This window comes from Bombina bombina, unplaced genomic scaffold, assembly GCF_027579735.1.
Source record: "Bombina bombina isolate aBomBom1 unplaced genomic scaffold, aBomBom1.pri scaffold_798, whole genome shotgun sequence".
Classification (NCBI taxonomy): domain Eukaryota; kingdom Metazoa; phylum Chordata; class Amphibia; order Anura; family Bombinatoridae; genus Bombina; species Bombina bombina.
In genome coordinates, this window is record NW_026512728.1 from 133,984 (window position 1) to 150,295 (window position 16,312).

At 39.5% G+C, this 16,312-nt stretch overlaps 1 protein-coding gene across 1 annotated transcript in view; it reads right to left on the reverse strand.

The window, feature by feature from the left end:
• LOC128644513 (DDB1- and CUL4-associated factor 11-like) overlaps positions 1-16,312 on the reverse strand; it is a gene marked incomplete at its 3' end in the record, with an annotated part of 165,635 nt that overhangs the window by 128,628 nt on the left and 20,695 nt on the right. Inside the window, exons 2-7 of the mRNA XM_053697097.1 lie at positions 9,148-9,313; positions 7,920-8,047; positions 7,281-7,399; positions 6,668-6,723; positions 6,492-6,592; positions 94-240 (exon numbers count right to left, since the gene is read on the reverse strand). Coding sequence (XP_053553072.1) covers positions 94-240; positions 6,492-6,592; positions 6,668-6,723; positions 7,281-7,399; positions 7,920-8,047; positions 9,148-9,302 — 706 coding nt within the window. The remainder of the gene's footprint in view (positions 1-93; positions 241-6,491; positions 6,593-6,667; positions 6,724-7,280; positions 7,400-7,919; positions 8,048-9,147; positions 9,314-16,312) is intronic.

A 16,312-nucleotide genomic window follows, 5' to 3' on the forward strand; every position in this document is an offset into this window, starting at 1 on the left:
AAAGAAAACCGTGTTCTCACATATGGGCATAATGATGGATATTGTATACAAAGTTGTGTTATTTGCACATGCTCCCTACATGTGCATACTAACTGTAGTCAGACCAGCTCGAGTAAAGGAAATGTCCACCATCTGGGGTAAATGCCAAATCCAGAACACTCCAACCAACGTCGCGAGCCTTCACTGTCCTGAACTTCTTAAAGGAACCATGACGACAATCATACAGACGTATATTTTGATCTGTGGTAACAGAGGACAGATTAAGCATGTTTAGTTAGAAAAAAAAAAATTAAGATGGATTGGCAAGCAAGCATATGGAAAAGAAAATATTAACACATGTAGTAAGGATGACTTAAGGAGTTGAGATCAACCAAAAAGAGAAGAGAGCAAAACAAAAAGGGGTTTAAGATAAAAATAGGATATAATGACTAGTTCCTTCCAAATATATTAGACGTCTGCAGGGCATACTAGACTAATTCATATGGTAAGACAAAAAGCAAAAAGAATAAATAGCCAAGTTGTGCAACATATTTGTTACTTTATTATGCAACACACTTGGGGAGAATTATTCATTGGTATCGTGGAACTAGCAGCAAGTGCTGGTTAGATCAATAACAGGAAGCTTACTTAAAGGGACATAATACTCATATGCTAAATCACTTGAAACTGATGCAGTATAACTGTAAAAAGCTGACAGGAAAATATCACCTGAGCTTCTCTATGTAAAAAAGGAAGATATTTTACCTCACAATCTCCTCAGCTCAGCAGATTTAGTTCTGTGTAAAAAGTTATACTCGCCTGCTCCCAGCTGCAGGTAAAAATTAAAAAAAAAATGAAGAAATGAACAGCAGCCAATCAGCATCAGCAGTACTGAGGTCATGAACTCTTACTGTGATCTCATGAGATTTCATAGTAAGCTTCTTTTACCGGATTGGTGAAATAATATGAGAGTACACGAGGCTCATCCTTTCAGCTGTCCCAGGACAGACACACTAAAATGCTGCTTAGAAATCCTTTACAATGGGAGGTGGCTACTGAGGAACTTTTGAGGTAAAATATCTTTTTTACATAGAGATGTTCAGGAGATATTTTCTAGTAAGCTTTTTACAGCTATGCTGCATCACTTTCAAGTGTTTAAACATTTGGGTATTATGGCCCTTTAATCGAAATATCTCCTAATCAAGGAGACCCTATCAATTTGGCATAAAACAATCACGTCGAAAGCACAAATCTCCAGTATCCCATCCCCCCTAATACCTATACTAAACAACATCCTTCTCCCCTTTGGATCATCAACAACTCCAACAGAACTTAATGGCTCACTCACCAAAATACCAATCCACCTTATTTTGTTTGATAAGGGTTTAAAGGACTTAAATTCCCTCAAGGCAGATTTTCCCTTCCCATTCAATCACCGGTTATCATATTTTCAAGTAAGGAACTTCGTTATAACACATCCAGATAAAAAGCACATTGGTAGACTTTTAATGTCCTTCGAGAATCTAAGCCTTAATAATTCTCCAACCTGTGGAATGCTAGCCATCTGCTATAAATTATTAACGTTTACCAAGGATTTTAGAAATACCATGCTAAGTAACTAAATGGGAAGACAATTTGGATACATCTATCCCGGGCAAGACTTGGAATAAGATATTCCTTGCTATGCATAAATCCTCAATTTCCGCAACAGTGGTAGAAACCAATGTCAAACTTAACACAAGGTTGTACCTTGCTCCACGGAGATAGTGTCATATCTATCAGACATGCTCAGACAGGTGTTGGAGAGGAAGTTTCCCTCCTACATAGCTGGTGGGAATGTAAAATCATTAAAAAAAATAAAATAAAAATTGGTCCTCATTGACAGACACTATGAAAATGGTACTCACATACCCACTCTAATGTGATATTATAACAATCCTCATGCATGGTCATATCCGGATGTCTTGCAGATTTAAATTAACACTCTTTAAACTAAATGTCAAACTGCGCTAAGCGTTTAATACTTAGGTATTGGAAGAGAACAGAAGTAATCTCAGAGTGGGCGAATGTGGTTTCTTATACTCTTAGCTTAAAAAGGGTCCATTGCAATTTAGAGGGAAAACAAGATTTCTTTTTAGATATGGAGTTTTAAAGGGACAGTCTACTTGAAAAATGTTATTGTTCAAAAAGATAATCTTTATTAGCCATTTCCCAGTTTTGCATAAAAAACACTGTTATATTAATATTTGTACCTCTGTGATCACCTTGTATCTAAGCCATTTGCAGACTGCCCCCTTATCTCAGTTCTTTTGACAGACATGCATTTTATCCAATCACTGCTGACTCATAAATAACTCCACAGGAGTGAGCACAATGTTTATCTATGACAAACGTGAACTAGCACTGTCTAACTGTGAAAACCATCAAAATGCACTGAGATAAGAGGCGGTTCAACAGTTTAGAAATCTGTTAAAAGAAAAATCTAGGTAGGCTCATTGACTAAGAATATCAAGGAAACAAAGCAAATTGGATGTTAAAAGTAAATTTCAAAGTTGTTTAAAATTGCATGACCTATCTGAATCATGAGAGTTTATTTTTGACTAGACTGTCCCTTTTAACGTGTTGCATGTTTTTCAAATTTAATGCTATTCCACACCAATAAAAACCTAGTTATTCATCCTTTTTTGTAATAGCATTTCTTGACTGTTTGCACAACTTTTTTTCCCCCATACTAATCTATCAAATGTTGGTCTATGTCTAATTTGATAGACTTGTATCCTATCCAATCTCAGACTGTATGCAGTGCCCCCTTCTCCTCTTATACTTTGTATTAAGTCAAACAATATTGTCTTTTATTTAATTAAAATATATACTTATCTAGACTCACTGACACCAAAATTGCATGCGCTAACAAATTATAGAGTGTAAGGTTACTTTAAAGAAGGAACTTTCCATATCTTCTGTCACAGCATCGTACAAATTGTTATTCCGCATGTCAAAGTGATTTTAGCTAGAATTGATTACATCTCAAAATCACCATTGTAGTCTAGAATCAGGAAACATGGTAGAATCAGTTCTGCTATTTGTACTTCTTGCATGAGCTAACTAGCAGTCAGCCCTTTAGTTAAAGCTGTGACCTACTTTTGCATTTGTCAGATTTTTCATACAATATACTTTTTTTAGTTGACCACTGGACAATAAACATCTAGTAATTACAGGAATTTTCTACAGACATGAAATATACTAGATAATTATTAATATTTGTTTGTTGCAATTGTTTTAAAAGGGTCAAACTCCACACACACACACAAACTTCCTTAAATTTTCAGCGCCAATCCAGACTTGTTACTGGAAAAGACAAGGCTGCCAGTATTGTTAGAAAATTTTGCATTGTTTTGCCGTACTTTATCTCTGCTAAGGACAATTAAGGACAGATATGTAGCATGGTTAGGCTTGTGAAGTCTGCATTGTGCACTTCTAATTCTCAAAACTGGAACATCTATTTTAATATACTCTGTGTAAACTATAAACTTTTCTTACCAAACTAGAGGAATTAAATAGATTGATGATGTTGGCAGGTTAGTGAAGTTAAAGGGACAGTCAACACAAAAATAGTTTTAAACTTAGATCTATAAAGTTACAAATATATCCCAGTTTTTACAGATATTCCGTTTGCAAGTAAATTAACTTACTTTTGCCTCCGCTGCCATTTGAAAATGTCCGTCATCCGTGACATCATTAGCTTCTTGTGTTCCCTGTTTTTCTAACTTACTCGTAACCGTCTTTCCTTATTATACTGTTGGGCAACTGTTTCACACAGGAACAAAAACGCTGGCTCATTATCTGAGCGGATCATATTTGCAGCATACCTGTATCCCGTGCTCCCCTCTGGCAGCAGTTCCCAGTAGTTAAAACAATGCAAATAGCCCAAGATACCAACACATTACCATTCTTAGCAAACGGTCTCTCACTAAATGGCCTAGGGTTCATACCATGGAGAGCACAGAAACTACCACTATACTCATACTACACAGCATACTATGGAACCATCAAAAGTGGTACCTTTCAAAAAGGTACAACAGCGACAGTAAACACCAAGCAAGTAGTGGCTACAGACTGGACATGCTTTATGTTCATGACAATAGAAAACACAATGCCTATACAAATGTTAAGAACAGGGGATGAATGGTACTCGGGTAAATATTATTATTATTATCGGTTATTTGTAGAGCGGCAAAAGATTCTGCAGCGCTAATACAAAATGTAGTTGCAAAACAGTAAATCAAATAAGATCATGGCAAACACAAAGACATATAGGAGCACCACCAAGAATAAAACAAACTATATCATTGGGTACTGCTGCTGAAATAGACACAGGGGCAAACATAGGGACAGTTGGTGGAAGCACCACCAAGCAACTAACTGAAGCAAATAGATACAGACCATACAACATTGACATGAAGTATCCTGATGGCATATTTCTAGCAACATTAGGGGCCTATACAATTATGGACCTACTGGAGAATCAAGCATAAGAACAGGCACCAACTAAAATAATGCACAAACTAGAGTAGTATTTGATTACAACCACGGTGCTGACAGTGAGGCATCACTAGATAGATTTACAACATATAATGAGTCCTACACACACGGAAATATACCAGGAGAATCATATAGAATAACAAACAATGACTGGTCTCCAGGACAAGACACTGCAGATGCTACTACATCATATCCATTTAATCAAAACACCTACCAACCAAATACTGGGTTTAATGTAGCTAAAGCCAATTCTCCTCGGGGACCAATATGGGACAAAACACCAAAGCTAGATTTTAAACCAGTAACCTGTAATTCTAGCTTCCAAATTCCAGACAATCCACCAGGTCAAATATTCTTGAAACTATCAACACAATACACATCTGATTTTGATCCAAATGCTGCGGCTAAATCAAGAATAGATAAATTTGCAATACATTTCAATAAATGTGGTCATTGTGTGTATGTGACAACAATATCGCACATTCTCCACAAATGTGGCTTGTATGGGAGGGTTGCAAGTAAAAAGCCACTCCTCAAGAAAGGCCACATGCAGTCACGACTCAGCTTTGCCATAATACACCTAGGAGATTCTGAGGCCACATGAAAAAAGGTGTTATGGTCAGATGAGACTTAAATCAAAACGATATGTCTGGAGGAAATCCAATACAGCTCACCATCCAAATAACACCATACCTACAGTAAAGCATTGAGGTGGTAATATCCTGTTATGGGGGTGTTCCTCTGCAGTAGGCACTGGAGCACATTTTCAGGATAGGAATAATGGATGGGGAAAAATACTGTCAAATTCTTGAGGAAAATCTGCTGCCCTCTGAGAGGAAGTTGTCAATGGGAAGAAGGTTTACCTTCCAACATGACAATGACTCAAAGCACACAGCAAAAATAACCACACAGTGGTTGAAGGAGAAAAAGGTGAATGTCCTTGCATGGCCTAGACAGAGCCCAGACTTAAACCCCATTGAATATCTGTGGCATGACTTGAAGACTGCAGTCCACAAATGGTCACCATCAAATATAACGGAACTGGAACAGTTCTGCAAAGAAGAGTGGGCAAATATTGCAAAGTCTAGATGTGCAAAGTTAGTAGAGACATATCCCAACAGACTAAAGGCGGTTCAACAAAATACTGACACAAGGGGGTGATCCTTTTTCCAAGTCAGTGATTCTGTTTTTGAATTGTCTTTATTTTTGCCTGACATGTTGGCGTTATATCTTTCACTTAGATGTTATAAGTTGCACCGAGTAATTACAACTGGATAAACAACAAAATGTGTCCGTCTTCATTTGAGGCTGCAAAGCAACAAAATGTGATTATTTTCAAAGGGGGGGGGGTATATATCTGATCATAAGCCTACATTATTTGGGAATCAGTTAGGATCAGCATCAGGTCCGGATTTTCAGTTTATTTGGGTTGTCTATTCTATGGTAGTGCACCGGGCAACACACACACATATATACACACATACACAGTTGTGCTCGTAACTGTACCCTGGCAGAGTTTATGATTTCTTGGCCATTTTTCAGAGAATATGAATGATAAAACAAAAACTTTACTTTCACTCATGGTTAGTCTTTGGCTGAAGCCATTTATTATCAATCAACTGCGTTTACGCTTTTTAAATCATAATGACAACAAGTGTCAACTTGTGTGCATGTTATCAGGCTAAAATCACCAGGGTATGTAAACTTTTGATCAGGGTCATTTGGGTAGTTTTTGTTGTCACGATTTAAAAAGAGTAAACACAGTTTTTCTGTTGAAGGGGTTGGGCATGTTGTAATAGAGCGTATCAACACTCTTGGTGAGAACTGCGCTATTACAGGGCCAAAAACACTTAAGGGTGCACAATGTACAGGGTATGTCTGTGTCATTAAGGAGTCAATGTCATTTCAAGTCAAGAAAAGTAAGCAGGCTCAGAATTATAGAAAACCCAGAAGAGCGATATACAATGTACCCTGGCAGGCTGACATAAAGATTGTTCCGTCAGGGGAGTACACGCCACAAAAAGCCTTCTGGGAGTACGAGTCTGTGGCACACACATGGTTTGGTAGGAAGCTACAAGGAAAGAGAAACACATTACATTTAATTAAGATATATCAAGCACAATTACAGAACCTTTTCCACACTTACTTAGATGTTACCCGGGATCGTTCACCAGGGGAAAATCTACATCTTCCTCTCTCCCTCTTAAAGAAAAAAAAAAAATCCAATAAACAATAAAAAAACAAAACTAGGAGATATAACTAGAGACAATAAAATGGACGTTACATAATGAATGTTTAATAGTTTTACATGTACAGTAGCATGGCCATCTATGAGGTGCATCGATCACTCATTCAGTACCACATGTATAATGAGTGTGTATATTATGTGAAGTGCATATGACCTGTCAACTACAGTTTCAGATGTAATGTACATCAGTAGCAGACATAATCAGCAGAGGGCCCTGGTGCAAAAAGTGTTTTGTCCCCCCAAAGTAGCAGTAATAAGCAATAGGAATAATAATAATAATGTGTGTGTGTGTGTATATATATATATATATATATATATATATATATATATATATATATATATATATATATATACACACACACTAATAGTGAACATGCTGTACTGTATAATAATGTGGGTATCTATACACAGATATTGACCACACATGCCTCTGTATACTGGCTACTATGCCCCCCAGCATTTGCACCAATGGTAGTTTTGGCCCTGATATATGTATGTTAGGATGTCACACCTCTAGAAGCAAGCGCGTTATGCTCTGCTCATTCTGTGTTCCAAGTCTCCCTGATGCTAGCAGAACCTGAGTTCTGATCTGGTTCTGATCTAGAACAGCAGTGTCTGGTGTTGGATCAACTGTAAGAGAAAAAAAAAAAATATAAAGCTGTCAGATATAATCTTTCCATATTATAGATAAAAGACAAAACAACCCACTCAAGACAACTTATGTCTAACTAAAATGACCCAGGAATTTCATACCCACCTACCAAAAATAAAAATAAATACAGGAACAGTGCACCCTTTATGAAAGGTCTTCCTAGAAAACTCAGTGAAAAGCCCCAAGACATAATATAAAATGTGTATCACAGATGTTATCTTAAAAACAAACAAACAAACCATAGTGAGCATCCACTAATAAGGTACAGTTACATAAGGGCTCAGTTTGTGGAAGAAAAACATTTTCTATAATTATCTAGAAAGACTGTTTAGTGCGTAGGTACCATATGAATGGTAAACACTTTACCTACTATCTGCTTGAGGGTACATTTTTATAATATCTGGGAAAGTAAATCCAAGTAAATAAGGGTACAATAAACTACATGCACTTGCTTGGGGGGGTGGACCTGTAAACAGTGTGAATGAAGATATTACTCACCAGGGGGGCTGTAGCGGTCCCCCAGACAGCCCTCCCAAGCACTGTCGTTGTCATCGTCAGAATCGGACAGAGACTGGACCAGGTGTAAACTGGCAGGGCTCCCACCCTGTACAAGGCGCACTTGCCCTCTGATGGGACAGAGAGGGTACTAGGTATCAGTATAAAACCCATACACACAGCTTGGAAAAGGGTTACTGTATTTGTTGGGTGTGATTGCAAAAAGGGAAGCAGTAGGAGATAGATTTAGAAGTGTAAATTAATGGGCGCAATATTTCTGACATATGGGGTCATACTGGATATATCAGTTCACTGATAGGGAAATCCATAAGTGAATAGAAATCACTAGTAATTTTTTTTCCTTTTGTAAAGAAATGCTAAAGCGTTTAGTTAAAAAGTAACATACATTGTTGATTCAAGAAGAAAGATCTAAAAGTAATTTAATGTTTGTTAGATCTGTGGGGACCATTTAACAAAAGCAAATATATTTTATTCTGAAAAATATAAGATATTATTAATACATGCAAGGAATCAGGGAAAAATGAAGGTGCTTCTTCTCTATCTGAATACAGACATTGAGAAAAATAAACACACTTTTTTTTAGAACAGATGTATACTTCTAAAATCATGCAATTTCAAAAACTACAGGTAAAACTAATGATTGACACAACCATGCATTGGATTTCTAGAATGGTAAGGAATAAGCATTTTTCAATTTAGTCGAGTTCTGTTTGATGCATTGCAGTGAAACAAAATAGAAATCGCCAGCCTTATGTTCTAGGCTTCAGTCTGCTATGTTACTAGTGACATTGCCTCAGCCCACTTGACACTGTTTCAGTGAGTAATACTAGAAACGACTCACGATCTTTCATTGTGACATGTTGTAGTGACTTAGACTGGTGAAGGACAGCTCTGACTTGCATCATAAGGAGCTTCTGAGTTATACTTTAATGCTGCACACAAGCCAGAATGCAACTGGAGAGTTGTTAGATACTACTGACTGATCATTAGAATATGCCTGAAAATACAGCTCACATACAGAATTTTTGAAACAAAAATATTTGATTTTCAAAATGCCTATAGCTGGTAAGCTTTGCAAAATGTGACAAGGTGTTTTGAGTGGACATCATTGAAGATAAGCTGTAAACTGGAATAGAAGTTGAGAAAAAGGCTATCCTTTATAGAAGTACAGTCCAAATCAGCAACTGTGACAGGTCAGGGAAGTGGTTACCTGCGCAGAAGATACGCCAGTACCTGCGCCAGGTCAACGTTCTCCTCCTCATCATCGTCCTGTGGTCCTTGAGACCCTAAACTGCTTCTGGAACCTTCAGGAGAATCTCCAGGAGCTCCCCCACCTCCTGCACTGCTGCTACTACGCGTTCCCATGCTCCATCACTCTGCACAGTAGAAATTTTTTTTATAGACATTATGTAAAAGTTATTTATATAAAACTGAATTTGGCAGTAATTATTACTATTTAAAGAGACATGACCTTCCACACATTAACAATTGTTCCTTACATATTTTTCCTATGATAAAGGTTTTATTAAAGTACAAGTTATTTTCCTGATAAACCTTAAAAATGGCAATATATATTGAGGCTTATTTTTTTTTTTTACTGTATTATCCCACTAGGGCGTGCTGCATCATGCTTAAATGCTACTATTATTATTATTGAAGATGTAAACTAAAAATTAGCTGCTATTCAAAAAGTAGCATTCACAGTTTTTTTGTGCAGCAGCTTCTTTTATAGGGACCAGAACATACTTGGGCTGCTGACATAAGAGATGAATAAAAACAGCACTGGCCAAAGTACTATAGCACTGGTGCCTGTGTTATATCCCCTACAATTAGGAACCTATTCTTCTGTCAATAAATATAACCATGACTTCCTAGACCCCCAACTGCAAGTCAACTGCAGACCCATTGATGGCAACTATGCCTAACTGCAAGGCCCTATGACAGACCCTGTGTTTCAGCCAGAAACAAATTAACTCATTAGCTCCCAACTGCAATTAACCCTAACACAGCCCCTTAGCACAAAACCACAATTAACCAAAACTGTGACTACCTACAGCATAATTAACCCTTAATGGACCCCTCTAAAAATCCCCTCCTTTAAAAGTTATCCTCCTTTCTAAAGAAATACCCCCTATCTTAAGCACCCTAAATCACAACCGCTCCCAAGTATTAACTCCCCCAAAGCAAAGGATATCACTTTAAAAAATGAAATACAAAATCTTTAAATACTAAAATTACACTATAATAAAAAATAAAGTTTGTAGATGTGCGCAATCTTTCATGAGCAACAGGGTTTTCAGATAATTCCCCAATGCAGTTAGACTCCTCTTCAGTGTCCTCTAGGATAATAGGTGGACTAAGCTTTAACATTACGCCCGCATATGGCCAGACTCCTTTTACATAAGAGGACCCTGAGGAGGAGCCAGACTGCCCTGAGGGAGGGGTTATTTAGCAAAGACTGAGTTACTGCCAGAGATAGAGATTATTTTTTTTAACTTATTACAGGGGAATTTTAATAATAATAATAATAATAATAATAATAATAATAATAAAGAAGGGGGCAGAGCCAACTTGCATGGCGAGTAGAGGTGTTTAATGTCGGCTCTGCTCAGTGGAATCCTAATATTATATAAATAGTGTTCATCTACTGAAGCAATTTGAATGCTTGTTATATAAACAGGCTCCGGAATATAGCAGAAGCCAGTGATGTACACAGATTTACAATCAACAAAAGTACAAAGCGACATGCAGAATGCTACACTTTTCACATATTTGACCATATTGTTTTGCAACGTCTTATATCCTTGAATATGGTTGAGTATGATTATGAACATATATGAAACATGAATTATGGAAAATCAAAGTCCGAAGCTTACAGTCCTTTGCACAACACAACTCAGTTTTTCCTTTTCTTCTTCTAGTTCTTTAATGTAAATAAAGTGTCAGTTACGAGAAAAGGAAAATGATGTGTATATAACTTAGTAACAATAACAATTGAAAATGTGTGATAAACAAATAAAGATGAATAAAAATGAAAACAGTCTCGTGACAATTTAATTTTTATGGATATTTTGTCACGTGAAAGCCAGCAGAAGGGGGGCGGGGTATTGGGGGAAAAGAAAAGGATAAAGGGGTTAGTGAAGGAATGAAAGGAAAGACAAAATAGTATTCCACATAAATCTCAATGCGAGTCGACAGAGTTCCACATTTCTAGCATCATTTTGTATATTTCTATTCTCCCTGATTTCCATTGCACTTTTTTTTTTTTTTTTTTTTTTAAAACCTCTGTCTGCACAGTGACTGCTTGAGGCCTACTTCTCGCTAAAGCAGCAGCGGCCACTGTGGCATACTTACCGCTGGCGCCAACCACAGCCCAGAGTGGATCACTCCATAACTGACCTGTCTGGAGGCATCATCTAATGAGGATGCCCCATTGAGTGTGAGGGATACGTGGGCCATTGCAGCGCCATATAACGGTCTGCGTGAAGTAGCCACCCTTGCAGAGAGACGTGCTCCCTATGGGTTGACACCGTGGATGATCTCCCCGGCTCCCTAATATAGTGCTTGGATTGTGAAAAGTGTCAACTGAACAGGTTACCGAGTGCTACATACCTAGCAACACTGGCAAAGCCTTTAGTTTGCAACCTATTCACGTTGAGGCAGAGTTCCGGACCTCTCTTCAGTAACGTCTGGGGTTGTGGCCTGAAGGTAGTTGATGCTTTGACTCTCTGCAGGAGGACAGTCCAGATGCAAAGACATAGCCCTTTGGTCTACATTTTTAGTGATTCTGTGAGAACTTCTTGGATGCCCTGTTTGCACTACCTTAGCAGGCCACACACACACCATTTTGTTATTCCACATAGATCTGGGTCTTTCATCTGGGCTTACAGTTGTCTTCCACAGGTGGAATTTTTCCCAGTAAGGGGACACATTTTGCCCAACACATCTATGGTTTATTATGCCTTTCTCTACTGCCGTCCTCAAGTACCCCCAACAGGCCAGGTTTTCATTATAGCTGAACTAGTGCACAGGTGAAGTAATCAGCTGATCAGCAACACCATGGTTACCAACCTGTTCTCACCCATCTGCTGATTAATTAACCTGCACACTTGATCAGCTATAATGAAAACATGGTCTGTTGTGGGTACTTGAGGACTGCGGTTGAGAAACAAATGCAGTGTACTTTTTAACAATAGCATATGTTCACATTTTCAAAGTGAACATTTTATAAGTGAGGCACTAATTTTAAGAATTATACAAGAGTTGAACAAGGATTGGGCAAGACAAGGCAAGTACTCTTGTAATACTGTGTTTTATGTATCTCATTGTATCCTTTTGCAAGTGCTGCTGTAATACTGTGCCTTATGCGTTTACTTGGTTCCCACTTTCATAATAATGCTCAATATCTTCACACTCCTTTTTGCTACCTCTTGTCTCTATAACAAACTACATTACTCAATTACTCCTTCTCCACCTGAACTGTTCATTAGCCCATCTCTCTTATACTCACCTTACTTTTGTACTCATGAACTTTACCTATTCCTAAACACTCTCTCTCCCCCCTGCACTTCAGCCAAACAACAGTCTCATTACTGCAAATCTGCTTCTTATCTCATGTCACTCTCCCTCATATTAGCTGCTGGCGACATCTCCCCTAATCCTGGTCCCTCACAACTTCCTAGCCTTTCACATCCTTGTGTGTCTTTCAATAGATTTCATAAACAAAACTCTGGTAACCTTAATCGCATTCCTCTTACATCTAAAACCACCTCCCCCTTCACTTGTGCACTCTGGAACTCTCGCTCTGTTTGCAACAAGCTCACTTCTATCCATGATCTCTTATCTCCCACTCTCTTAACCTTCTGGCTCTCACAGAAACCTGGCTCTCTGCTTCAGACACAGCATCCACTGCTGTACTGTCACATGGGGGTCTCCATTTCAGCCACACTCCTAGGTCTGGCAATAGACAAGGAGGTGAAGTTGGTATTCTACTTTCCTCTCGTTGCACCTTTCAACAAATACAGCCCTTCTCTTCACTCACATTTTCTTCATTTGAAGCACACCAAATTTGTTTATTCTCTCCCCTCTCTATACGTTTTGCAGTCATATACTGCCCCTAACTCAATTTTTAGATCACTTTGCTGCCTGGCTTCCTTATTTCCTTTCCTCAGACACCCCTGTCCTCATTCTTGGCGACATCAACACCCCTCTTGACAATCCCACTGCCTCATCTGCAAAACAACTTCTTGAACTCACTTCCTTATTTGGCCTGTCACAATGTACTGACTCTCCCACTAACAAAGATAGCAATTCCCTTGATCTGACTTTCACCTATCGATGCACTCTCTCAAATTTACCAAACTCCCCTTTTCCTCTGTCTGACCATCATCTCCTAACTTGCAACATCACTTCCCTACCTACAACTCCCCCTCCCTCTACCCCTCACACCAAACTTCACAGAAGCACTAAGTCATTAGATCTGCAACAGCTCGCTAGCTCTCTCAAACCTCTCCTCTCATCCATCACCTCCTTTTCCTGACCAATCTGCTAGTATAACTCCACCCTTACATCGGTCATTGACAATCTGGCCCCTCCAACCAGAAACCACACTCTCATCCTCAGCCCTGGCATACTCTGACACGGTACCTACGCAGATGTTCCCATACTGCTGAGCGACACTAGAGGAAATCTCGGAGTTCAGCCGACTTTCTTCACTACAAGTTCATCCTGAACTCCTATTCTGTCCTTAATCTTTATAAGCAACAATACTTCTCTAATCTCATCTCTACTCTTTCCTCTAACCCAAAACGTATGTTCTCCACGTTCCAATACTCTTCTCCGCCCACCCCCACCTCCTAATACAACCTCTCTCTCAGCTCAAGATTGTGCCAGCCACTTCAATAACAAAATTGACTCCATCAGAAGTGAAATCAGCTCTCAACATACTACCAATCTCCCACCCCTTTAAAAGCTCATAATCATCCAAAACCCAAATATCCAAAAACGCAGCTCTTTTGCACCTGTTAACGAGGACAACGTTTCTGCCCTTAGACTGTCCTCCCACCTCACTACCTGTCCCCTCGACTCCAACAGCTACTCTCCTCCCTCTCTTCTACCCTCACCCCCATACTCACACACATTTTAAACCTCTCCCTCAGCACTGGTATATTTCCCTCATTTCTAAAACATGCACTGGGCACACCTATCCTCAAAAAACCTTCCCTCGATCCAACTACCGCCCTATCTCCCTACTCCCTCTTGCCTCTAAGCTCCTCGAAAAGCTAGTATACGCACGTCTATCCCATTTCCTTACGCTAAACTCTCTTCTTGACCCACTGCAATCTGGACTTCGTCCCCATCACTCTACAGAGAAAGCAATTGTCAAGGTTACCAACAACCTACTTACAGCAAAATCCAAAGGCCATTTCTCTCTGCTTATCCTCCTTTACCTATCTGCAGCATTTGACACTGTTGACCACCCTCTTCTGCTCCAAACCCTCCAATCCTTCGGCATCTGTGACACAGCTCTCTCGTGGTTCTCTTCCTATCTGACTAACCGTACATTTAGTGTAGCCTTCTCCGGAGCATCCTCTGCCCCGTTACCACTTTCTGTTGGGGTACCTCATGGCTCTGTCCTTGGTCCCCTTCTCTTTTCAATCTACACGTCATCATTAGGTTTAATAAAGTCCCATGGGTTTCAATATCATTTGTATGCCAATGACACCCAAATCTACCTCTCTGCACCAGACCTACCTCCTTCCTTACTAACCCGTGTCACTAACTGCCTTTCTCATATACCTTAAGCTAAATCTCTCCAAAAACTAAACTCCTTATTTTTCCCCCCTTCTTCCAATGTCTTCACCCCCAAAATTTCTATAACTGTTGATAATCCCATCATTACCCCCACCCCGCATGCCCAATGTCTTGGGGTCACACTTGACTCAGATCTTTCCTTCACTCCCCACATTCAGTCCTTGGCTAAAGCCTGCCGCTTCCAGCTTAAAAACTATCTCTAAAATTAGACATTTCCTTACACAAGATATAACTAAGATTTTAATCCACTCTCTCATCCTTTCCCGCCTTGACTACTGCAACTCCGTCCTCTCTGGTCTACCTAGCTGCCGCATAGCTCCTTTACAATCCATTATGAATGCCTCTGCCAGGCTCATCTTCCTTACTCGTCGCTCTTCATCTGCTGCACCTCTCTGCCAATACCTTCACTGGCTTCCTCTTGCCTCTATGAATAAACACAAAATCCTCACTCTGACATGCAAAGCTCTCAACTGCACTGCTCCCCCCTACATTTCAGAACTTGTCTCCAGATACTCTCCCACCCGTCCCCTTCGATCAGCTCAGGATCTCCTCCTCTCATGTTACATCCTCACATTACTATTTACAGGACTTCTCCAGACTGGCCCCCATCGTGTGGGACTCCCTGCCTCGCTCCACAAGACTCTCCCCTAGTTTTAACAGCTTCAAGCGCTCCCCAAAAACAAACAAACAAAAAAAACACTCTACTATTCAGGGATGCATACAACCAACACTAACCTTTCCTAACTCCATTGCTTTCCCCTTGAACCCCTTAGAATGTAAGCCTATGAGCCCAGCTGTTTGCAGATCACCTTCATAAGAGCCAACTACAACAGTGAAACTCTAGGCAGGGCCCTCTACTCACTTGATCCCTACAAAATCTATCCTGTATACCGACTATGTTTACAGCCCTGCGGAATCTGTTGGCGCTCTACAAATACCGGATGATAATAATAAAGGACCCACTACACTGCAATCTAGTGTCATCTCCGTTTGCAACTCAGTGCATCTGAGTGGGTCATAATCCCCGCACCTTTTCCCAGCATCTTCTTGTGAAGACAACTCTCTCGCTCTTTTCTTACCCTGCAGAAGTGAAAATTACACTCACCAGTTACTACTGCTTTGAGGTCTGCTAAAATAAAATATAGATGGGACTTTCCTGTAAAACTCCAAGTCACCAAAGACAACCAAACCTATAATTTTACCACTCTTTTTCAGAGACTTGCCCTACTTACCTCATGGGGTCTTCAAACTGCGGCGCCTCCTACCCCAGCGACATCCAATCCTAAACTAAGTGCATAAGCCCCTGAATGGAACCCCAATGATCAAAGAATAAAGCGACCAAGACAGCTTCCCTTCCTTACCTCAAAAGGTTGGAATTCAGAACCGGGTTGATTGTGAAAATTGATTCCTTTCCCTAAGGACCCACAATATGTCTGAAACAGGTGTAATATAATGCCTTGCTTATTTATTGCCATTAGCCTGAATGTATATTGTATTGTTCTATTTTTGTTACTACTAGTCGCTTGAGACAAGATATCCATTTTCATGTTATATGTTATTTG